This window comes from Homarus americanus, unplaced genomic scaffold (genome assembly GCF_018991925.1).
Source record: "Homarus americanus isolate GMGI-L3 unplaced genomic scaffold, GMGI_Hamer_2.0 scaffold15794, whole genome shotgun sequence".
NCBI classification, from domain to species: domain Eukaryota; kingdom Metazoa; phylum Arthropoda; class Malacostraca; order Decapoda; family Nephropidae; genus Homarus; species Homarus americanus.
Genome location: NW_024748849.1, coordinates 1 through 24839, shown reverse-complemented (window position 1 = coordinate 24839; position 24839 = coordinate 1). Strand labels below are relative to the sequence as shown.

General features: G+C 37.2%; 2 protein-coding genes across 13 annotated transcripts in view; both read left to right on the top strand.

The window, feature by feature from the left end:
• LOC121880487 (pancreatic lipase-related protein 2-like) overlaps positions 1–21537 on the top strand; it is a 40958-nt gene extending 19421 nt beyond the window's left edge. For 7 of the 8 annotated variants that reach the window (XM_042387703.1, XM_042387706.1, XM_042387702.1 and 4 more), the window contains 4 exons: positions 3375–3499; positions 13373–13460; positions 16616–16790; positions 20176–21537. In XM_042387703.1, the coding sequence (XP_042243637.1) occupies positions 3375–3499; positions 13373–13460; positions 16616–16790; positions 20176–20449 (662 nt within the window). In that variant the 3' untranslated portion in view covers positions 20450–21537. The remainder of the gene's footprint in view (positions 1–3374; positions 3500–13372; positions 13461–16615; positions 16791–20175) is intronic. The other variant, XM_042387707.1, reaches the window with a different exon arrangement.
• Positions 16797–20169, top strand: LOC121880488. 5 transcript variants are annotated; one of them, XM_042387712.1, is made up of 3 exons: positions 16797–17251; positions 17322–17388; positions 19047–20169. In XM_042387712.1, exons 2-3 carry the CDS (start codon positions 17353–17355, stop codon positions 20067–20069), a joined length of 1059 nt encoding a protein of 352 aa, XP_042243646.1. In that variant the 5' UTR covers positions 16797–17251; positions 17322–17352; the 3' UTR covers positions 20070–20169. The 5 variants fall into 5 exon arrangements, with proteins under 5 accessions (XP_042243646.1, XP_042243645.1, XP_042243643.1 ...); XM_042387711.1 differs by having other exon boundaries at positions 16797–17388; XM_042387709.1 differs by lacking the exons at positions 16797–17251; positions 17322–17388 and adding an exon at positions 17928–18126 and having other exon boundaries at positions 19053–20169.
• Positions 21538–24839: the final 3302 nt, after the last annotated feature.

Genomic DNA, 24839 nt, shown 5'->3' with positions numbered 1-24839 from the left:
TCCCTGTGAGGTACTGGCTCTGTACTCTACTGATTTAAGTCTGTGAATTACCCTAAATGAATATAGAAATGATATAATTATCTGTCCATGGTATCTACCAGTCTTGGTGTTGTAGCCTGGTCACTTTAGGTCCTGATACTGGACTTACACGTGACACCTACTACAGCTAGACCCCGACTTACGACGGGGTTAGGGACCCAAATCCAGGTCGTAAGTCCGAATGGTTGTAAGTCCGACATAAAAAAAAATAATAAAAAATCTACAATGAAATAAAGTTCAGTAAAAGTAATAAATAATGAGGAATGAATACAGTACAGTGAAAGTAATAAATAATGAGGAATGGATACAGTGTGACTGAGCACTTACCTTTAATGTAGTCAGCTGAATGCACATGGGGCCCCCATAATTTTCTAATTATACATGGAGACTACATTAACTGGAAACGTTTCGGTATAGAAAATGCGTGTGTCATTTGGAAAAAAAAATGGTCACAACTGCGGCGGTTGTAAGTCCCGACGGTCGTAAGTCGAAGCAGTCGTAAGTCGGGGTCTAGCTGTATTGAGACGATGTTACTATGCAAGTCTCCTTTATTTTAAGGGATTTAATTAAGTGGATTTCAAAGGCTCAAGGCTTTGTGGAATTTTACACAGTAAGTTTTGTGAATGATCTGAGGGTTTTTACTTGATCTTCCTGCAAAGTGACAAATTTTATGTGCGTTCAACTTTTATATCCAGAGTTTTTTTTACTTATTCTGCAGTGGTGATAATTCTCAACTTTTATATCCAGGGTTATTAGACTTATTCTGCATACACTCATTACAGTCTATCACAGTGTCAGGTTTCATTATTTTCTCTGAGGTCTAAAGTCCATCTTCCCACTGTCTTTCATTTCACCTTTGTGCAAAGTACTGATCATCATGACCTGTCACTTGTCTGGCCAATTTATTGCAATGACTTTCCCAGACTTGCAATTCACAGTGGCCTCAATCGGCTCTCTCAACAAACTTTGGCATATTCTTTCTTTTCTTTTGTATGGTTCCACAAGTTCCAGTGGCATGTGCGTGCATGAAGCGACACAAAGCAGGAGTAGTGTATGACCTATCTCTTGTACATTTCATGACCCTTTCCCATATATGGAGCCATCAGCTTCTTACAATTGCAGCAGATAATCCCAAGGGATCATTCTTTGGTATGTCCACATCACTAGCTGTGTACACAGTCATGTCCAGGATAATCATTGTCTCGCAGTCACATAGTACAAAGATATTTATTCCAAAACGATGCCTCTTCGTTGGTATATATTGTTTAAATGTGAGTCTACCCTTGAAAAGTACCAGGCTTTCACCAATCACGGTTTTCCTGAAGGGATAAAAAAAATGAAAAACTTTCTCACAATCATGGCTAACACGTCCTTACTTTTCACAGCCGGTATCCTTCCACTGGGTTATTATTGTCTGTGAAATGGAGGAAGTGCAGTGGTAAGAGAAATCTGTCCCTTGTCATAAATTTTCCAAACACAAGAGCAGTTATTAGAGGGTCAATACACCAGTAATCCTGGACTATGTGTTTCTTGTTGAGAGGCTTCAACATTATGAGTGCAAAAATTGTGTATAATTCATCAACTGTAGTCTACCCAACGATGTACACGAGATTGGGGTGAAAAGGTACTACTGTCTCATCCACAATATGTGACATCACCTCATTGTTAATAAAGGCAGTAAAATTCCATTTCAGTTGCAGGGTCACCACAAGGCCAGTCACGAATAACACCACCAATTGCAACAATATCATCTCGAGGTTTTCTAAGGTTTTGTCGGTCAGCCAAAAACACCTGGGCCTGAGGAGGCAGGTCGGTAGAGGTGGTACTTATCCAAGGTTCAGGTCAGGTCAATGTGAGAATAGACTAATTGAATCAGAGGGATCAAATGTGACATCACTGAGGCTGTAGTTTGCATCTGGGCTTTCTTACCAGGTCAGGTTATTGTGTGAACAGAAAAGCCAGAGATCATCTCAGCTGTGATGTCACAATATGGTCAGTGTGTCTGTGTAAAGAAGAAAATCTGAAACCAGACCTGTGACTTCAAAGCCATTGCCATGTCTCTGGCTTTGAAGCCAAAGCTGAAGCCTTTAGAAACTTTCAAAGCCTAAACCCAAAGACTTCAGAAACTTTCAAAGCCAAATCCAGCTTCATGCCATGTCTGTTATCTATGTCACTAATAATGGCAGATTTGAATAATTATCTTGGGAAGACCCTGTGTGTACACCACATATGAAATGGCTCTCTGTCAGGCCACACCTCTGCTCCTGCATGCTCATTAACAGTAAAAACAGTCAACCCTACTTAATATCTAACATCATTCATTATGATCTTTGAATGTAAATTAATATACTATGACCAAAATTCCAATATCACTCTGGAGACATACATACCTATTAGTCAATATTGCTCAGCAAAATACAGCGGAACACACACCCTCCGCACACCACTAGCAAGGGCGATCCTGGCTGCCTCACTCGCAGATGCTGCGTGACTCCTGCCACCAATGCCCACACACCTCTCACCTGAACTCTGCAAACAATTCGAACCAAAATCTCAAGTGAACCACCACCAAATCAACAAAGCCTCAGAGTTGTTACTCATTCTCACATAGATTAAGGAGATGCATTGCAATTAGCTAAGTGGGATATCTGCATAAGTTCTATTCTTCAATGAAGTATCTGATCATCAGTTCTTGTGTTCATGTGATCTTGGGATGAAGAAACTACTGGGATGAAGTTTTAAAATTGGGAAGTTTGTAAGGTCATCCTTGTCATTTATAAAAATTACTAAAAGTAGAGTTATTTTCAGTTTGTGGGTAGAGTGCCACATTGGTATTAAATATTAATGTCATCTCTTCCTGCTTCATGTTGGCCTACCACAATTGAGAAACAGTATTTATCCTTAAATACTATTTTATGGTAGACCCCAGAACTAGGCAGCTCAGAAACCATTCATTTTCCTATGGGTTAGTGTACAAGTCTGCCAGGAATGAATAGTGGTTGAAGCTTGAAAGACCAGTAAGGTCATTCAAGAAGACAGGAGACATACATAGTTGTTTCTGGAACATGAATACTGTATTGTACTTGCTTTTTATTTTACTAAACTGTCCATTACTGCATGGCTTCCATACACAGGCTATTGTTGCTTCAAGGGAGGATTAGTCTTGACTTCTTAAACTAAATTATTCTTTTCAATTTTTTGTGTGGGTGTTTGGTCTCATGTTTATTTCATTGTGTTGCCTTGTTTTCTAGTTCATTCCCTTTAGAAAAATTAGCTAGGATGAAATATTCTTTTATATTTGCAGTAATGGATTTTTTTCTATTTTGATCTTGCAGGTTTGGACCCAGCTGGACTAGAGTATCATCAGGTGCCAGCAAAAGAACGTATAGATTCCTCAGATGCCAAGTACGTGGATATTATGCATACCAATGGCTGCTACAACTTCTGGAACCCATGGGGGGTATGTATATTGCTTAGTGAGAACTTTAGATCAGTGTGGGGCTGGTAACCTCACTTTCTTGTACTGTACTTGAACTGGCCATAAAACTTATGCTGACAAGACGCTTTCCTGACCGCCCCCACTTGTCGCTAAACAGGGGTATCACTAACTAGCCGTATGGTAATAAGACAACAATAACTCAGTATCGGTAATTGGAATAAGTCTGTACACCACTATGGGAGACAGAATGAGGAACACTCAACTACAATCGTCTCACTACGGGATATAGCAATACACTCGGATATGTAATACGTCACTGTTTTTTGTTTTTCTTATTTCACAAAACACTGACGCCTTGGTATGTAGACTGGTATGTCGTATTCGTAGTCACAGTAGCTGCCACCATATGAACTAGCCATAAAGCCATAAATCGAGATATACTGTATGTACACTGGAATTTGCTTTTTGGGGAATCACTGAAGTGCTCCAGCCCAAGGAATACATACAGTAAGGACACACTGCTGTAACATCATAAACTTTAGCTCCGCCCCATTCAATGACGTCACACTACTCATGGTGACCAGAGGTTGACCAAGGACTATGACCTTGCCTTGGTTGAGTTTTGATTTTTTTTTTTTAAATACCCTGTACTGTACTTGTAAGGATAATGCTTTTCTGTGGCCAGGTATAACGAAATGAATGCCTTATGTTAACGAAATCTCGGTTAACGAATTACCTTCCATAAGATTCTTCACTTCGGTTAACGAGCAAACCCTCGGTTAACGAATTCCTCACAAATTTCTCCCAACATGTTTTCGCCTGCATTTGGCTGCCCACCAGCTGTAGTATTAGTCCGCCAATACAGTAATCGGTTTTAGGGCTTAAATTCCTTACCATTTTAGTAAATATCAAGAAGGTTGTACTATTCAATAATTTTAAAAGTTTTATATTAAATTTTTTAATCATTTTAACAATTATTGAACATACAGTCGACCCTCGTTAATTCAAACCCCTTTAAACCGTATTTCAGATAAATCGGACGAAATCTGAACTGTCTATATCAAATTTCTGGTTCTGGGATTGTCCCAGTTGCAATTGGGGTTGCAATTTCAAATTCTGTGTCACTACTAAGAAATAACAAAGTCCCTGGTGCACTCTAAGATTAAGAGAAAATGGACAACTCAGGCGTCCTGAAGTGAGAGAAAATGGACTCCTATGACGGGGCACTCAAATAAAGAGACATGGTTACATGTTTTGTGGGCTAGCCACTGTACAGTATCTTTTTCATCACTTTGTAATAACCCTCGTTATGCCTATGTGTTTCTGATAATTACCATAACATTATATATTTATATATTTAGCGGTTGTACAAACACAAGGCCTCACACATGCCATTTAGACTGACAGACTTGACAAGTTTTACCAACCATAAAGACAGTTGAAGCTTTAAACATCACTCACAATGGATCTTGAATATTCCAACTGTAATCAGACATACCTAAGTTGCCTCAACAATTGCAACCCCAGTTGCAATATCAAATTCTGTGTCACTACTAAGATATAACAGTCTCTGGTGCACTCTAAGATTAAGAGAAAACGGATGACTCAGGAGTGCTAAAGTGAGAAAAAACGGACTCCTATGACGGGGCACTCAAATGAACATACACATTGCTGTATAATGCAATATTAACCCCTAAATCGGTTAATTCGGACAATCGGCTAAAACGGACACCCTTCCCCCCCCTATTAGTCCGTTTTAACGAGTGTCGACTGTAATTGAAGTCCAGGAAACTAGTTTTTTGCACGCCAAACAGCCACTCAACACACCTAGCTTGGCGTCAGTTTGTTTACCAGTTCAGAGGAAGGAACATCTTGTTTGAGACTCTTCAACATAAACGTTTTTTTCTGTGTTTCTAGTCAAATTATTGATCATTTTGAAATATATTTTACAAATTGATAATATATAGCACAGTGCAGTGTTGATTTAAAGAAAATAATCTTGAATTACACCAAGTGAACTAAAATTTTATGGGTGAAATAGCGGCATGGGGTGACTTCTCTTCCACCCCAATGCCTTCTCTTCTCCCTTCTCCCCCACTCCCATTCTAATTCCCATCATCATCAACCAGGAGCCTTGTACATGCACACCTCAAAGTAAGTGTACTTTACTGCATTTATTTTTAGTTTGTATGTAATTTTTGGTGAGCTGGAACCAATTACCCCAAAACCCATTGAAACAATGGTTTCGGCTAACGAATTTTTCGGTTAACGAATTTTCGGTTAACGAACAACCTTCTGGAACGAATTGTGCTCGTTAACCGAGGGACCAACAGAAAACACAAAGGACAAGAAAAAACAACTAAAAAACCCAGAAAGTAACAAGATATTACAAGGTAACACCCGGGGGTACCGGGCATTTCGCTGATGACATGAACGAAGCAACTCATTTTTGAGCTTATTAGCAATGCAAAGATTTTCCTTTCGCCAGACATAACAAGGTGAATGTCTGAGGGTACTCTGGACAACTGGATATTGCTTTACAATGCATACTTAAGAAAATACAGTGATACCTCCATTAGCAGGAACAATTGGTGCAGAGCACTTCCGGGAATGAGAGATTTCTGGGTAACGAGACAACTCTCAAAGCCGGAAAAAATCCCTCATCCCCGGAATTTTTCGGGTAACGGAAAACTGATCATGGAATTTCTAGAATGATGCATTACATGATCTCTCAAATCCCAAAAAAGCACCCGATTTTCATCTCTCAAATCCGGAAAAAACTACAGAACCCTCTCCCCAAAATTTTCTGAGTACTGAGAAAATTTTGAGAAATTTTCCTAAAATGTGCTCCCTTGGAAATTTGTTCCCACAGCTGGAAATTTCAGGAAAATTCCGGCTTTGGGAACAATTTTCCAATAAAATTTCATTTCCGGCTGTCAGAGAGTTCCGGGTTTGAGGGATTCCGGCTAACAGAGATAATACCTACAAACAATTCATAGCACTTCTCAAACACCCATCACAAGATTGTTCGTGTACAGTAATTATTATTACTCTCAACACTTGGGGATACAGGTTAATCGGGCACCCACAGCTATCACGACTCTACGATACAATCTTACCTTTCGTCTCTTATCAATTTTATACCTATATTTAAACTCCTAAAATCACAGGATACATCAGTATTTGTTTGCTAAGTGAAAGTCAGATCCTTGAGACAACAATTATGGATACATACAAGATGTTACCACACCAAGGCTTGGGCCAAGAATGCCATATGTTTTGTATTCAAAACAAGTTGGGCATTTACACTGTGATGTGGCGAATAGATTCCGCTGACTACTGCCTCCCAGCAGATCCAGCAACCCACACAGTGCCTGGTTGACGAGGAGAAGGGCATTCAGAATGAATGAAATGTAATCAAAATACGACTCACAAAATATGTTTTGTGTAGGGAAACAGATGACACATGAACATAATTTCATTAACACACAAGACTTCAATTACGTTAACAGTAACACTGTCATATTCAACACAATTCAACTAGGTCAAATTCACTTAATATGATGGTGAGACACAGAGCAACATACCTGGTTGACGAGGGAAAGGGCTTTTAGAATGGCCAATTCAAAATGTGCGCTCTCTTTTATGCACTCTGGGTTATTTAGTCGGGAATTTCACACACATATTTATCTGTCTCATTTATTGTACACATTGGCTTATGAAAATTAGGCTGAGCTTATATTAATATTCTAAGATTAACTTTTATAATCTAATTAGTGTGTGAGCTTCGCCATGCAAAAATTAAACTGATGTCCAGTTCATAGAATGACAATGCATTGTGGGTGGAGTCACAAACCACAACATCCATTCTATCCACGAGTCTAGTATTACACTTCAGCTTTCCTACAATTAACAAGTTCTGCTTTCGAGATTAATGAGTTTCCAAAATACAAAACTGACACGAATTTCAATACACTCGTCAGATTCTTTTTGAGGTCTGTAAATCAAGGAAATACAACTACAGTTTTGAATTACTATCCCATAACTTCACAAAAGACATAAATTGATTCCAGATGATGGGTTGACACTTAAAACACATGGTTTTAACAAAATTTACACTACATACAAAGACAGATGAAGCTTTCAACCTATGCTCAATACATCTTGAATGCTTCAGCTACGCATACAGGTTATAACATAACTTAAAATTTACATTACAGGTAGTTCTGCTATAACGCGATAATTGTGTTCTTGTACAATATTGTTTAATAGAAAATCGCGGAATAGAAATAACAGGGCTTATGGAGAAAATAGGGTTAGGTGCAGATTACTCGAAATCGAAAAAATTTAGTAGTTAGCCTAACACAAAGGATAGCACAGTCTAAATAAATGTTACATTCATATCTAATAATGAAATCATACAGTAAATGTAACACTTTACTTGATGGGGGAGAAGGGTGATTTTGAGGTTGATAAAATCGAGCTTCTCTTCAAGTGTTATATCCTTTCTTTTACGATCATCACCGGGAATTCTATCACCAGAACGCTTCTTGTTGATATTCTTCTTTACTATATTCACAGTTAATACAGTGGGGTATGCTATAACGAACGGATCCTACTACGAATATTCCTATAACGAACGGTTTTACCTATAAAATTGAGAATGCTATAACGAACGAAACTCCTACAACGAACATTATTTAATTTTTTTTTTTCTAATTTATTGTTTTTTTATTACAAATATTAATGATATTCTTTATTTCAGGGGCTTAGATGCATATTTATGCACTTATTTTACAATTTTTACAATTTTATATTATATTTTTCAGTGTTAAGTGGTTGTATTTGGGGGCCTGGAACGGATTAATCCTATAACGAACAAATGCTATAACGAACAAGGTTCTAGAACCAATTAGATTCGTTATAGCATACCCCACTGTACCACAAAATTGGAGAACTAGTAAGCAAAAATCGCGTTATAGCAAACAAGCGTTCGCGTTATACAAATATCGTTCCTAATTCATGAATCGCGTTAGAGCAAATTCGCGTTATCAAAACACGCGTTATAGCAGAACTCACTGTACAGGAGGGCACTTCAGGCGGAGAGAGAAAATGGAAATATACCTCTCTCTAGGGAAAACAAGTCTCTTAATAGGGGTAACTCATTAGTTTCACACGTTTTGTGGATGGTGGAGCTTGATATGAGTAATGAAATGCTGAAATTACCAGACATGCAATTATGACCATGACGTGGTTACGTATATAATTATAACACTTCACGGTACATAACAATCATATTGGTGAAAATATTTGAGGCGCTTGGTATTAGAAGGGGGTGAAGCGACACCCCGGCCAAAATGCGTTTTTTAATGGATATCACTATTTTCACCCTTCCTTTACATGTTGGTGTTGGATGTAACCCTCTAGCTAGAATAGCAATATAGAAGAAAATCCTTCAAAAATAAGGTATGATTTCGCCTCAGGCCTGGAGCTACGTATCTGGCTGTGCACTCAGTCAAAGAATGTGGCAACATCCCGTTCAGAGTGAGAGGAGCGCGAGCCAATGACAGCGCACCTCCCACGGACCATACCCCCTGAGGCAGCCAATCACAATGGATTTCCCCTTGCTACGTCACAGCTGCTCGGCCAATGCGTACTCGCAGATGCTGCCTCCTTGTTAGTTTTGGCTCATTGTATCGCATGAGGAGGTTCAGTATACGTTCTACTGCTATTTTTGATAACTTTTTGGCGTAACATTGACGTTATTCGTGTTCCATTGGTGTGAGAAGTGCTGTGCAATATCTGCCCGATATTAGAGCAAGACTTGAGTGAGGCCAAGCCTTCTGGTGTGGGTTCAGGAGCCTATTGTTCCTGAGCGTGTGTTTAGTGACTACAGTGCTCACGTGGACACCCTAGGAATGCTTGGTGATAGTGATAGTGATTTTGGTATACTCATAATACAAAAAGTGACTGCTATGCATCACAAGACCTTTTTGCAGACTGTGTTCCGGTACAGAGTTGCGTGACATGCATCGACAGCAATAATGACGATGAAAGTGAAGATGAAAATGATGAAAGTGAGTCTAATGGTAACACAAACAGTGACACTATTGTATCACAACAAGAACATACAGACTGTGAGGAGGTTGAAGTGGACAGTGACGAGACATTCATTGACCTTGATAGTGATGAAAGTGAGCCTGACCCAACGAATGCTAGTGAAAGCGAGCCCATACCTCATTCTTATAATGAAACTGAACTGTTACCGGCATCAATAATTAATCAATGATTTAGTTGATGAAGAATCTGTGTGGCAATTTTTAGAGAGGGCAGAGAAAGACTTTGATCAGTACATGATCGATTATGACGAGGCCATTAAAGTTATACGCACTCCTCAGGATTTATGTATAGTAACTTCAAGTTACTACAATTTTCAGTGATAATAAAACAAAGGAACTAAACAAAGTAAGATTGCAGTACATGTATTATTATCATAATACTTTTTTTACCAAAGATTATGCAAACTTTCTCCTCCTTTGTATTTGTATGTTAATTACGTTGGGGGGGGGATGAGTGTAGTGGTGTTTCCTTATTATTACACATTATTATACTTAACAATATTATAAATCTTTGGCTAATAATAGGGACGGAAAGATAAAAACTGATTGGCAAATAAGTTTCTTATTATTATTTCTTTTCTTTATTTTTATTTTTGGGAGGGGGTGTAAGACGAATGCTGTTTTTGGTGATCATTAACTTGCTATACAGTATTAGCCGACAATAATAAGAAAATTTTGTAGAAAAACGCACCTATTGTTGGTTTGAAGATCAAACAACTGTACACCACGGGTAGTTATTCTCATTCAACTCGCGTTAAAATAATAATTATTCACAGTCCTAACTTACAGTTCGCTAGGAGAGGGATTGAGCTGCACGATAAAACAAAAATGAACCCTCGAGCTTAAAAAACAAAAAAGTTATGGTTGTTTGAACTTCAAAAAACTTTAAGCGCATTTTTCTCAGCTTTTTGAATTTGGCGCATCACCCCCTTCTAATGCGGAATGCCTCATTTGTTGACAACCAGACTTACTGTATATGGCGGCGTATAAGTCGACCTTTGAAGCTAAATTTTTAATCTCCTAAGTTAGGGTGTCGACTTATACGATGGGTATAAAATGATGGCCTCTAAATTCATGAACCGTAAGTGAGAGTATTTCGTATTACAACCTTCATATTTACCTTTAATATAATTGCCCTATTTCTATTATGGATGAAATAAAGCTTTTCTCAGTAGTTTTATTTAAACACCTTTTGTTATTGATGGCTGTGTGTGGACTGGTGGAATGAGCAGGAAGTCAACTGAGTTCAGTGTTGTTGTGATTGTTGGGTCAGTCACTAATGACGTTGTGTGTGACATCATGAAAGAGTGGCTTGTTTGACTGTTTATGTATGTGTTTTGATGGTTGACTTGGTCCTTCACAACACTTGACAGCTGCTGGAGCTGGGGACTCATAGCAACGGATTTAAGTTGGAAACGTTTAGGTTTAGGAGGGAGATAGGAAGGAACTGGTTCACAAATAGTGTGGTGGATGAGTGGAACAAGCTTAGCAACTTTTTAGTAAGTGCTGGAAAGCTGGGAAGTTTTAAATGGAGGCTAGATAGATTCATGGATGATGGAGAGTGGTAGTAACTCTCGACAGGAGCTGCCATGCACAGGCCAACTGGCCGATTGCAGACTCCTTATTTTGTGATGTTCTTATATGGTAGGTATACCTCTATAACCAAATTTTTTTGCTTGAAAAGGGGGGTCGACTTATATGCCAGTTCTATCTCGTATTTTTCCTTGTTGATGTAATAGTGTTTTACTAACCTTGTTATGCACTTACAAACCTCAGTTATTGATGACCAGTAATAACATTATAATATTCTGTATCAAGTGATTTTCTTGAAACAGTCTAGATAAGCAGAGTTACAGGCATCCCCCGCGTTACAGAAGCCCGGGTTACGGAATTTCGCTCTTACGGAATTTGTAAATTATGACCAATAATTTCACGTTACGGCCTGTAAATCCGCCCTTACGGAAATTGGGGTAAATTTTAACAATAAAAAAAATCACTCTATAAAGTTAAATTTTTTGTTAAAAATTATAATTTATTTGGTGTGGATTTCGTGGTGTTTGCTACCGCCAAGCGTGGCGTCGCCACGCGGAGTCAGTCCATTGTTTACATCCAGTGTGCGCGCATGTTTCTCGCCCCAGCAGTTGGATTTAACTTTTACAAACATACAGTAAGTACAGTACAGTGCATTACCCTTATTCAAGATGACTGGAAAGAGGCCATCAAGTGGAAGTGACCGCAGTAGTGCAAAAAGAAGCCGCAAAGGCATTACATTGGATATTAAACTTGACGTTTTAAGAAGGTTTGATGCTGGAGAAAAACTTAGCCAGATTGCAAAAGCATTAGGTCTTGCTACTTCAACAGTGGAAACAATCCGTGATAATAAGGAAAAAATTAGGTCAAGTGCTCAAGCTGCTACTCCACCCACCCCACTTCAGTTGACAACAAAGGATATGTCTAAAGCGTTTGCACTAATACAGGAAGGTCTGCAAATCTTTGCTGATAACGACCCCAACTGTGAAAGGAACATCAAGATTGCACGAGCAGTTAACAATGCTCTCAGTTCCTACACTGAGCTGTACAAGGAGAAGGTGCGCCGTAAACGTCAAACACCTTTGGATGAGTTATTCATCCTCAGAGAAAAGCTGAAAGCAGATGATGAAGCAGATGATGATTTACAGGGCAGGGCAGAAGAGAGTATTGCCTCTCCCTCTCCCTCCCAATAACTTCCTTTGCACCACCAATCCTCACGCAGCAGTCAACATCTTTTGTGGTAAGTACAGTACAATATTTTTATTTATTCCAACTGTATTTCTCTTCATATTACATGTATATCATAAATTATTTAATGTACTGTATTGTATGTGTTTATAAATGTTTATTTTCATTCATAAAAGTGCTTGAATTACGTTTTTGGGGCCTAAAAAAAATCCATAGGAATGCATCTCCAGTTTTATAATGGAAGTCAATGGGAAAATAGGTTTCGCGTTACGGAATTTCGCTATACAGTCAATTTTCCAGGGACGGAACCCTTCCGTAACACGGGGGATGCCTTTACTGTATGTCCATGCATTTTCTTTTTTCGGACTTGCATTTTCCGGACTGGAGTCTGTCCCGTTTAGCTGAGTGTAATGAGGTACTCTATGTATAGATGGAGTCAGGATGATGAAATAATGAGTAATGGAAGATTGGATGAATGAAAAGAATATGAAGGCTTTAGCATTGTGTAAAACAAATTTTTATGGTAAAGGAGAGCAGTGCTGGGGTCAAGCATGTGATGTAAAGTCAGAATACTGTAAAATGTTTAATTATGACACTGAATTCACAATAATTAAATTTGTTTAGTGCCCATTACATATCATGGTCCACTTACAGCTGATTCACACTTTATTTACACCAGTCTTGTGTGGCACAGCATTTTTCACAATGTATATGCAAGTCTTTAATGAATTATGGGTTTTGGGCAGTGAAGTGTAGAGCTGAGAATTACCAAACACATGTGGATTCATACAGATTTGACTGGATTGGAAAGTAGCAATGAGCTCAATGCATTACCCATCAGGATAGTGTCCCCTGCTGTCAAGTAAATAGACACTTTTTGAATACACAGGGTTTGCCTGTAAGGTACATTACCTGTACTTTGTAGTGGTGTCTCTTACAGGTCTCTGGTTCATCTTCTGAGGCATAGAATAGCTTTTCAGTATTCAAACTTTTATACTTTCTTATTTGTTGATACTTTTCCTGTAGAAATTTTTTTTTATTAACTTCTCTTTCACAGGATTGTTATGGCATCAATGAGAATATTGGCCACAGTGATTTCTGGCCTAATGGAGGAGAGCATCAACCAGCTTGTCAGAAAGTTAATGGTAAATGTTTTATATTCAGTACTTTAGTGTATGCTGTTTTGCATACAGTATAATGCAGCTTGTAAATTTTTGTCTTTTTGATGAAAATGGGGTCAAGTTTTAGAGTTCCCCTCCATTATTATTTTTCTGTCTTTTTTTTCAACTACAGTATAGTGTACTGCAGGGTGACCAGAGTCAAGCAAATACAGTATACTAATAAATCATTTTACAATACTGGGCGAATAAGTTTATTGGACTATCCAGAATAAAAGTATTGTAGAGCTTATATCGTATAGGTATACATCCCTCCTCTCAGTACAGTGTACTCAAACTGTAGCCCAGTTAACCCTGCACATGTGTGAGAGTTATGTTCCTGAACAAACTCGTTAATGTGGACGCTTTAGTTCATTGGGAAAAGGGGGCACAGATCATCAACCCACAACAGGTCCTCGGGAGCAAAAAAATAAGATTAAAAATAAATTAAAAATATAAAAGAAAAAGATACTAATCTTCACCACGAAGATGTTGGAAAACCAGCTTTTTGAAGTGAGACAGATTGTATGAGTATGGAAACACAGAAGAAGGCAGAGCATTCAACAGTTTGGCTGTGTGAGGAAAGAAGGATATACTATAACGGGTTATTCTAGTGTGACTGACATCCACAGAGAAAAGGTGGGCACCACAGGCACTTGGAGTGTTACGAGCCCACGGCCTTGCCGGCAGTACACAGGATGCCAAATCCACCGAACATTGCCCGTTAAAGTACCTGTAAAAGAGAGAGAGTGAAGCAATATTGTGGCAAAGAGAAAGGGAAGAAAGATATCAACTAAAGGAGGAGAGTCAATAAGACAAAATGCCTTTGATTCCACCCTATCTAACAGTTGGACATAAGAAGAGCCACCCCAGATATGAGAGCAGTATTCCAAGTTAGGACGAATGTATCCCTTATAAACTTGAAGCAACTGCTCAGGATTGAAGTAGCTACAGCATCTGTACAGCATTCCCAGCTTTTGGGAGGCAGCTTTAGCAATGTTGTGGATGTGTGGCTTCCATGACATATTAGAGGAAATGGTGAGGCATATCTATTTTAGAACTTGGCAGAATGATTGCATCCTGAAATGTGATTGGTGGGGGATCATCTAGTTTTGAAATTGTAATGGGTAAATACTGATTGATAGATGAAATGTTATCAGCTCTAGTAACCGATCTAGTTTGAGAATTAGGGGGAAGGGAAAATGTGAAGAGTGAGGAGTAGAATCATCAGCGTAAGAATGGATAGAATTAATCTTAGTGTGAAGTAAATCATTGATAAAAAGAAGGAAGAGAGAAGGTGAAAGAACAGAACCCTGTGGGACACCACTATTGGTAGAGAAAGAGCGAGAGATTGATTGAAATCCTCTCGGTAGAGGATCTCGGTGTTGGGGTGTGTGGATAGCAACATCTCATGGCAAGAAGTGAGATAGTCAAAGAACTCCAAATAGTTGATAGAGTTGGGAGAACAGTATAGGAAACAAAGAAAAATAGTTATAGTTGGTAGAGATATTTTGAGCCAGATGACATCTTAAAGAGAAGATTCAAGATCTGTGAGTCAGCTATAGGTGAATGTGTGTTGCAGTAGGTGCATACATCTCCATTTGAATGGAAAGGGGTATAAAGGTTGTAATTGGAGACTTGAAAAGGTTCTGGTGAAGCTGCTTTGGTCAGTTGAAGTTCAGTTAGTAGTAAGAGGTCGGGGGAAGAGGTTAATAGATGGTGCTCCACAGAAGAAAAATTGGATCTCAGGCCACGAATGTTGGAGAAATGAATTGTGAAAGAAGATGACCCTCCAGCAACCACAGTGGCGTCAGTTGAGGTCCCAGTAGTTTGATGATAACCAGGTCGGTTCTGGGGTCCACAACCTTCCCGACCAGTGGGACCCATCCGAGAAAGCCCTGCTTTAATATTATTGTCAACTGATATTATAGGAGAATAAAAGAATAGAAAGAATAAAACAGATCAGGAGTGAGAAAAGTTATATATGTTGTGTTGTCAATGGTAAGAGACACAATTGAGACCCTGCAATTGTGTGTAAATGAGGCAGAAAGACAGATCAGCCACCTGTGACTTCTTCACAATTTTCGTGATGCCATATGGCAGCAGGGTCTACCATTGGATAATATATTATGCTTCCAATATTCTCCCAGGTGGTAGTACCTCCCTGTTTGATAGCTGCCTACTGCCTACTACGGAATAACGGATATTGAGTTTAAGAAGGGCCTGGGTTGTAAATAGTTAACAAACGATATGGGTAGTGACAAGAGTTCCCTTAGGCATCACACCTACTGTGGGTTTAAAACAAAGTTTATTTCTCTCATTTTTCTTACGTGTTCATCTTCCTCTATCTTGAAATGCTTATTGGCAATGATATTCAAGGCCAGCCACACTGCCTTCAATGAGCATAGACTCAAGGCTACCCATCTGGTACACCTTATCAAAAAAATATTTGGGAGAATTCAAGCCAGGTAATTCGTGAACAACATCACTCACTGCTAGCTCAAGGTTAGGTACTACGCTAAAATTTTTGTCCATCAATACAGACCCTCTGTCGACAGAAATGCTGCTTATAATTTTTGTCTTTTGTCTGTTTCTTAAAGTGCTCTGACTAACAGAGGTTTAATAATTGCAATGGTTACTATACTAGTATCATCAGGAATGGATGTTCTTCAGTGAGGATGATTGGTATACCCTATGCATTGAAACATCATTTGGATGACTAAGTACAGAGAATTTCCAAACTGACAGTTTGTGCCTCAAGAAGCTATGTGTAAATTTGACTGTGAGTCGAGTTGAAAATATGTTTAATTCACATTGCCAGTAATTCAAAGGTTTCATTCATTGTTATTTGTGTGATTACAAAACTTATTTTGGAAGTGGAAACCCAATAGTCTATAGCTATTACACAGCAGTCAAATGATGTGTTGTGGAAGCCATCCAAGGTTACACCACAACTGCTGTGGTGCCAATGGTGAATGGTTTCAGCTGATATTATAGTAGTGACTAATCTTTTCTTTCACTGAAGTTAGGTGATATAATTTAAATACTGGAACTTTATTTTTTAAGAATCATTAAAGGAGAAGGATTCACTGGCAAACTCTCCCCCAAACCTGCCTCAGCTTCTAACACTATCTCATTTGCAGGCGAAATTGGTTGTGACCATGAATTGGCATACAAATATTATATTGAAAGCCTTGACTATGGGATCGACAGCACATTATTCTTAGCCCGGAATTGCTCACACTGGAAAGAGTACGAGGCAGGTAACTGTTCGTGTGGAGATGATGCTCAATACATGGGCTACTTCGTCAATACCAGGTAAAGTGCATGACAGTTTTTTTATAAATATGAAATAGTCATTTAGATGAGGGTATATTATTTTTTTTAATGAAATTCTATATTAATATAGTTGATTATGGATCAGAAAATGTACTTGTACAGTTTAATAAAGAAGTATCTTCCCAGCTTTGGATGATGAATATTAAAACCTGGAGGCTTATATTCAAAACATAACCATAATTACAACTTGTCATTTGGTATTCCTGACTAGACACAATCTTCGATTTGTCCAAGGAATGATGGTTTGGAATAGTGGACGTACTATTTTAGTCTTTAGTTATGAAATACGTACACATATAACCAAAAATAAATTAGCATCAGAGAAAATGAAGTATTGTACAGTAACTATGAGAATCAGTGGTGGAACTGGCTACCCTGTTTTACCGTTATGTCAGGGTAAGGAGTATTATCCCTGTTTTACTGTTTTATGTCAGGGAAAGGAGTATTATCCCTGTTTTACCATTATATGTCATGGTAAGGAGTATTATCCCTGTTTTATGTCGGGGAAAGGAGTATTATCCCTGTTTTACTGTTATATGTCATGGTAAGGAGTATTATCCCTGTTTTACTGTTATATGTCATGGAAAGGAGTATTATCCCTGTTTTACTGTTATATGTTATGGTAAGGAGTATTATCCCTGTTTTACTGTTTTATGTCAGGGAAAGGAGTATTATCCCTGTTTTACTGTTATATGTCATGGTAAGGAGTATTATCCCTGTTTTACTGTTATATGTCATGGAAAGGAGTATTATCCCTGTTTTACTGTTATATGTTATGGTAAGGAGTATTATCCCTGTTTTACTGTTTTATGTCAGTGTAAGGAGTATTATCCCTGTTTTACTGTTATATGTTATGGTAAGGAGTATTATCCCTGTTTTACTGTTATATGTTATGGTAAGGAGTATTATCCCTGTTTTACTGTTTTATGTCAGGGAAAGGAGTATTATCCCTGTTTTACTGTTATATGTCATGGTAAGGAGTATTATCCCTGTTTTACTGTTATATGTCATGGAAAGGAGTATTATCCCTGTTTTACTGTTATATGTTATGGTAAGGAGTATTATCCCTGTTTTATGTCAGGGTAAGGAGTATTATCCCTGTTTTACTGTTATATGTTATGGTAAGGAGTATTATCCCTGTTTACTGTTTTATGTCAGGGAAAGGAGTATTATCCCTGTTTTACTGTTATATGTCATGGTAAGGAGTATTATCCCTGTTTTACTGTTATATGTCATGGAAAGGAGTATTATCCCTGTTTTACTGTTATATGTTATGGTAAGGAGTATTATCCCTGTTTTACTGTTATATGTCATGGTAAGGAGTATTATCCCTGTTTTACTGTTTTATGTCATGGTAAGGAGTATTATCCCTGTTTTACTGTTATATGTCAGGGTAAGGAGTATTATCCCTGTTTTACTGTTATATGTCATGGTAAGGAGTATTATCCCTGTTTTACTGTTTTATGTCAGGGTAAGGAGTATTATCCCTGTTTTACTGTTATATGTCATGGTAAGGAGTATTATCCCTGTTTTACTGTTATATGTCATGGTAAGGAGTATTATCCCTGTTTTACTGTTATATGTCATGGTAAGGAGTATTATCCCTGTTTTACTGTTATATGTGTAGTAAGGAGTATTATCCTGTTTACTGTTATATGTCAGGGTAAGGAGTATTATCCCTGTTTTACTGTTATATGTTATGGTAAATTATTATCCCTGTTTTACTGTTTTATGTCTGGGGTAAGGGTATTATCCCTGTTTTACTGTTATATGTCATGGTAAGTATTATCCCTGTTTTTACTGTTTTATGTCAGGGTAAAGTGTGCTCCTTTACTGTTATATGTCAGAATTAGGAGTATTATCCTGTTTTACTGTTATATGTTATGGTAAGGAGTATTATCCCTGTTTTTACTGTTATATGTCATAGTATAAGGAGTAATATCCCTGTTTTACTGTTATATGTTATGGTAAGAGTATTATCCCTGTTTTACTGGTATATGTCTTAGTAAGGAGTATTATCCTGTTTTACTGTTATATGTCATGGTAAGGAGTATTATCTGTTTTATATTATATGTCATCCTGTTTACTGTTATATGTCAGGTAAAGTATTATCCCTGTTTTACTGTTATATGTCATGTTTACTGTTATATGTTATGGTAGAGTATTATCCCTGTTTTACTGTTTATGTCGGTAAGGAGTATTATCCTGTTATATGTCCCTGTTTTACTGTTATATGTCATGGTAAGGAGTATTATCCCTGTTTTACTGTTATATGTCATGGTAAGGAGTATTATCCCTGTTTTACTGTTATATGTTATGGTAAGGAGTATTATCCCTGTTTTACTGTTATATGTCATGGTAAGGAGTATTATCCCTGTTTTACTGTTATATGTCATGGTAAGGAGTATTATCCCTGTTTTACTGTTATATGTCATGGTAAGGAGTATTATCCCTGTTTTACTGTTATATGTCATGGTAAGGAGTATTATCCCTGTTTTACTGTTATATGTCATGGTAAGGAGTATTATCCCTGTTTTACTGTTATATGTCATGGTAAGGAGTATTATCCCTGTTTTACTGTTATATGTCATGGTAAGGAGTATTATCCCTGTTTTACTGTTATATGTCATGGTAAGGAGTATTATCCCTGTTATTACTGTTATATGTCAGGGTAAGGAGTATTATCCCTGTTTTACTGTTATATGTCATGGTAAGGAGTATTATCCCTGTTTTACTGTTATATGTCATGGTAAGGAGTATTATCCCTGTTTTACTGTTATATGTCATGGTAAGGAGTATTATCCCTGTTTTACTGTTATATGTCATGGTAAGGAGTATTATCCCTGTTTTACTGTTATATGTCATGGTAAGGAGTATTATCCCTGTTTTACTGTTATATGTCATGGTAAGGAGTATTATCCCTGTTTTACTGTTATATGTTATGGTAAGGAGTATTATCCCTGTTTTACTGTTATATGTCATGGTAAGGAGTATTATCCCTGTTTTACTGTTATATGTCATGGTAAGGAGTATTATCCCTGTTTTACTGTTATATGTCAGGGTAAGGAGTATTATCCCTGTTTTACTGTTATATGTCAGGGTAAGGAGTATTATCCCTGTTTTACTGTTATATGTCAGGGTAAGGAGTATTATCCCTGTTTTACTTTTATACTGTATGTCATGGTATGGAGTTTTATTTTATGTATCATTTTCCTCTTCACTTCCAAAGCTTACATTCCTTCCTTTCCCTTCCTTTAGTTACTTAGTGGTAGCAAACCACAAAGGTCAATTTCACATGTGGGATTTCACATTTCGTTCTTTTATATTTATACAGAAGAAATAAGTGATTTATGATTCTTTTCAGATTGGATGGCATATTTTATCTGACCACAAAGTCCAGTGAGCCCTTTGCTAAGAAAGATGCTGTGTGTTTACCAGGCAGTGCTTACAGTGACCGCATTAAACGCCTTTTCAAAATTGTGGCTGCATCTTTCTCAGGTGTGGCGGCAATTATAGGTGTTGCTGCAGTGGGAATCACCATGCAGAGACGAAGATCTAGGTTATTGAAGAGTGGCTTACTGACAGATGAGGACGAACAAGTCGAGAAGGATAATGACGATGAACTGGTAGAAGCCTGAACAATCTTCATGTAATTCTCAATCTATAAAGTATATCTTCATTTCTTATACTATTGTACAGTACAGTAAACCCTTGCTATTCGTGGATTTGCAATTTAGACTTTGTGGTAAGCAGTTGGTGGCCAGCTTATGAGCCTCTCCTGTAGTGCAATGAGTCACTCCCATATACTCAGCTCCTTCCTCTCCCTTTGTTTGCACTCGACCATTGCCTGAGACACAGCATATCTTGTGTTGTACGTACTCAAAATTTTAGTGTTTGTATGAAATGTCCCCTAAAAGACTGCCTAGTGTCAGTGGAGTAAAGCGCTTAGAGACCTCAAAGCCAAGAGGAAACAACTGCCGCTCACAATGTTTTTAAAAAAAGAACCAGCAGCTCGCCCAACTGATTCATCTCCGTCGCCTACTCGGTCAGCTGCTGCCGCCGCCGCCGCTCCACCCGCCATCACTCTCCTCCAACAATGATCCTGATGAACCGCCTATACTTCAGTAATCAGATTTCATCCAACTGTACAGTACACTTCATCAAACTCCAAACTTCCACATACGAGGAGAGTAGTATTGGTGACTAAGTTTCTCTTTCACAGTAAAGGTATAGTACAGTACAGTAGTGCAATAAGGTAGTATAAGTTGCTATTCGCGATTTTGCCAATTTGCGTCATTCCTTGGAAACTAACCCCTGCAAATAGCAAGGGTTTACTGTAGTATAGTTTTTCATATGAGTAGAGTAACTGAAAATAATTTTTTATCATATTGATTGTACAATACAGGATGAATTTAAAAAATCCAGACTCACAGGTATGCTGAACTATTTGTTTATTTCATGAAATGTGTAGTTGCTAAACATATTTTATACAAGATTGATTCCACATTGGTCAACTTATCCTTTCTAGTGATACACAATCTTCATGCTCTCTTCAGCTGATTAAAATATCATAGTAGTGAGTTGTAAGCCCCTAAATTTTAAACAAGTGGCCCAGATGTAACCAGTAAGTGTTTGCCAGATATGTGATTAGTTATGTTTAACAAAACTTTTATGAATATAAAATGTCACAAAGTTCATACATTAAATAAAAAATAAAATATTAGTACATCTTGTGTATGACTCCAGGTTTATGGTCACCCTGTTTATCCAATACAAAACTTGTACTGTATGTGTGTGTGTTTGTGAGAAAGTCCCTTTTCATAGCCAGTGTTATTCTATGGCATAAAATTCAAGGCTAGTTCTGGTACAGTAACAGTCTTTATTTATGATTATTTTGTGATTTGCCTCTGCTTCTCAGCTTACTCTCTCTGGGCAGTTGGACAATCCTCTGTTGTTCACTTTTGTCAATTGGTGATGGTTAAGCGTGAACTTAAAATAACACACTTACATCAGAGGCTGGTAGATTATTCCATAAGGTCACAACTCTAACTTAACAGTCCACAAAGCATGTAGCTATGCTTTCTTTATTTGAGTCCCGAAACTTGGTTATTCCTTAGTAATGACAGAATTACATACCACCCCTCCATTCCTCCACATATCACCCCTACCTCCCTCCACATACCACCCCTCCCTCCCTCCACATACCACCCCTCCCTCCCTCCACATACCACCCCTCCCTCCATCCACATACCACCCCTCCATCCCTCCACATACCACCCCTCACTCCCACATACCACCTCCCTCCCTCCTTCCCTTATGCAGTTATTGTAATTCTTGACGCCGGTGATCTATTTTGGGAAAAATTTGGAAAATTTTTGGAAAATTTTTGAGATTTTGGAAAATTTTGAGGAATTTTTGGAATTTTTGGATTTTGAAATTTTCGAAAATTTTCAAAATTTTCAAAATTTTCCAAAATTTTCCAAAAATTTTCCAAAATTTCCAAAAATTTTCCAAAATTTCCAAAATTTTCCAAAATTTTCGAAAAATTCTCCAAAATTTTCCAAAAATTTCCAAAATTTTCCCAGGGACCACCTGAACTTTAGGCACCTAGGATCACCTGAACTTTAGGCACCCCAGGGATCACCTGAACTTTAGGCACCTTGGGATCACCTGAACTTTAGGCAACTCTAGGGATCACCTGAACTTTAGACACCCCAGGGATCACCTGAACTTAGGCACCCCAGGGATCACCTGAACTTTAGGCACCTAGGATCACCTGAACTTTAGGCACCCCAGGACCACCTGAACTTTAGGCACCCCAGGATCACCTGAACTTTAGGCACCCAGGATCACCTGAACTTTAGGCACCCAGGGATCACCTGGATAGGTCTTCCAAAATTTTCCAAAATTTTCGAATTTTTGAAAATTTTGAAAATTTTGGAAAATTTGTAGGTTCTTCCAAAATTTTCCAAAATTTTGAGAATTTGAAAATTCGAAAATTTGGAAAATTTTTGAAAATTTTCCCAATTTCAAAATTTCCAATAATTTTCGAAATTCAGTATTCAAAAATTTCCAGAATTTTCGAGGAATCAAAATTTTCCAAAATTTCAGTGTAAATTTTTCGAAAATTTTCAAAATTCTTGAAAATTTTGGAAAAATTTTGAAAATTTTGAACGATTTTGGAAACCTTGTAACTTTGGGAGTAATTTCGAAAATTCTTGAAAACTTGAGAAACCTTGAATAATTTTGAAACTTTGGAAATCTTTGAGGAAATTTCAGGAATCTTGAAAGTATCTTGGAGTAACCTGGGAGAAACCTTGGGAGGAATTTCCAAAATCTCGAAAATTTTCCAAAATTCTCCAAGTAACCTTTAAATTTCCAGTAACTTTCTGCAACCTTCCAAAAATCTCAAATTCTCCAAAATTTCAATCCAGTAATCCTTCCAAAATTTTTCCAAAATCCTCAAAATTCTCCAAAAAATTTCGAAAAATTCCAAAAATTTTCCGTAATCTCAGTAACTTTTCGATAACTTCGCAACTCGCAATCTTCAAAAATCCTCCAAAATCTTTTCAAAATTTTCAGTAACTTTCAGAAACTTTCGAAAATCTTCCAGTAATCTATTTCCAAAATTTCCAAATTCAAACTCTCAATTTTCAGTAATTTCGAGTAATTTTCAAAATTTTCCGTAACTCCAAAATTTTTCGAAAATTTTGAAAATTTTTGAAATTTTGAAAATTTTGAGTAACTCTTGAAAATCTTGAGTAAATTGGAGTAATCTTGAGAAATTTAGGATCTTGAATACTCTGCAAATAAAATTTTCCAAATTTTCCTGCAAAATTCTTTTCGAAATTTTTCAAAATTTTCAAAAATTTTCCAAAATTTTTCAAAATTTTCAAAATTTTCCAAAAATTCTTCCAAAAATTTCAAAAATTTCGAAAATTTTCCAAAATTTTCGAGTAGATAACTGAACTTTCCCGGAAAGTAGATAACCAACTTCCCGAAAGTAGATATTTCCATTTTATGATACAAATTTCCTGTTTTCTATGATAATCTACTTCGCAAAAATTAGGTAATATTTCTGGCCTGAAAATCTACTTCCCGAAAAGTCGATAATCTACTTTCCTGAGAAGTAGAAAATCTGTCTACTTTTCGAAAGTAGATAACCAATTTCCCGAAAGTAGATATTCTCATTTTTATGATAAAATTTCCCGTTTATGATAATCTACTTCGTAAAATTAGGTAATATTTCCAAAATTCGAAAATCTACTCCCTGAAAAGTCGATAATCTACTTTCCCAAAAGTAGAAAAGCTATCTACTTTTCGGGAAAGTAGATAACTAACTTTTCCCGGAAGTAGATATTTCCATTTTTTATGATACAAATTTCCGTTTTCTATGATTATCTACTTCGCAAAATTAGGTAATATTTCAAAATTGAAAAAATCTACTTCCCGAAAGTCGATAATCTACTTTCCCGAAAAGTGTAAATTCATTTTTCGGGAAAGTAGATAACTCAACTTTCCCGGAAAGTAGATATTTCCCGTTTTTTATGATACAAATTTCCTGTTTTCTATGATTATCTACTTCGTAAAAATTAGGTAATATTTCCTCCAAAATTGGAAAATTTATTTCCCAAAAAGTCGATAATCTACTTTCCCGAAAAGTAGAAAATTACTTCACTTTTCGGGAAAGTAGATAACCAACTTTCCGGAAAGTAGATATTTCCCATTTTTATGATACAATTTCTGTTTATGAGATAATCTACTTCGCTAAATTAGGTAATATTTCCCGAAATTCGAAAATCTACTCCCGAAAAGTCGATAATCTACTTTCCAAAAGTAGAAAGCTATCTACTTTTTCGAAAGATAACCAACTTTTCCCGGAAAGTAGATATTTCTATTTTTATGATACAAATTTCCTGCTTTTATGATTATCTACTTGCAAAATTAGGTAATATTTCAAATTGGAAAATCTACTTCCCGAAAAGTCGATAATCTACAGCAATACGTAACTGAACGAAGTAATACTGA

Coding starts and splice junctions, on each gene's coding strand:
- LOC121880488 (XM_042387709.1), top strand. CDS start 18,007: ATGGTAAGGAGTATTATCCCTGTTTTACTGTTATATGTCATGGAAAGG. Junction 18,127..19,052: donor TTTTACTGTTATATGTCATG/GTAAGGAGTATT, acceptor TTATATGTCATG/GTAAGGAGTATTATCCCTGT.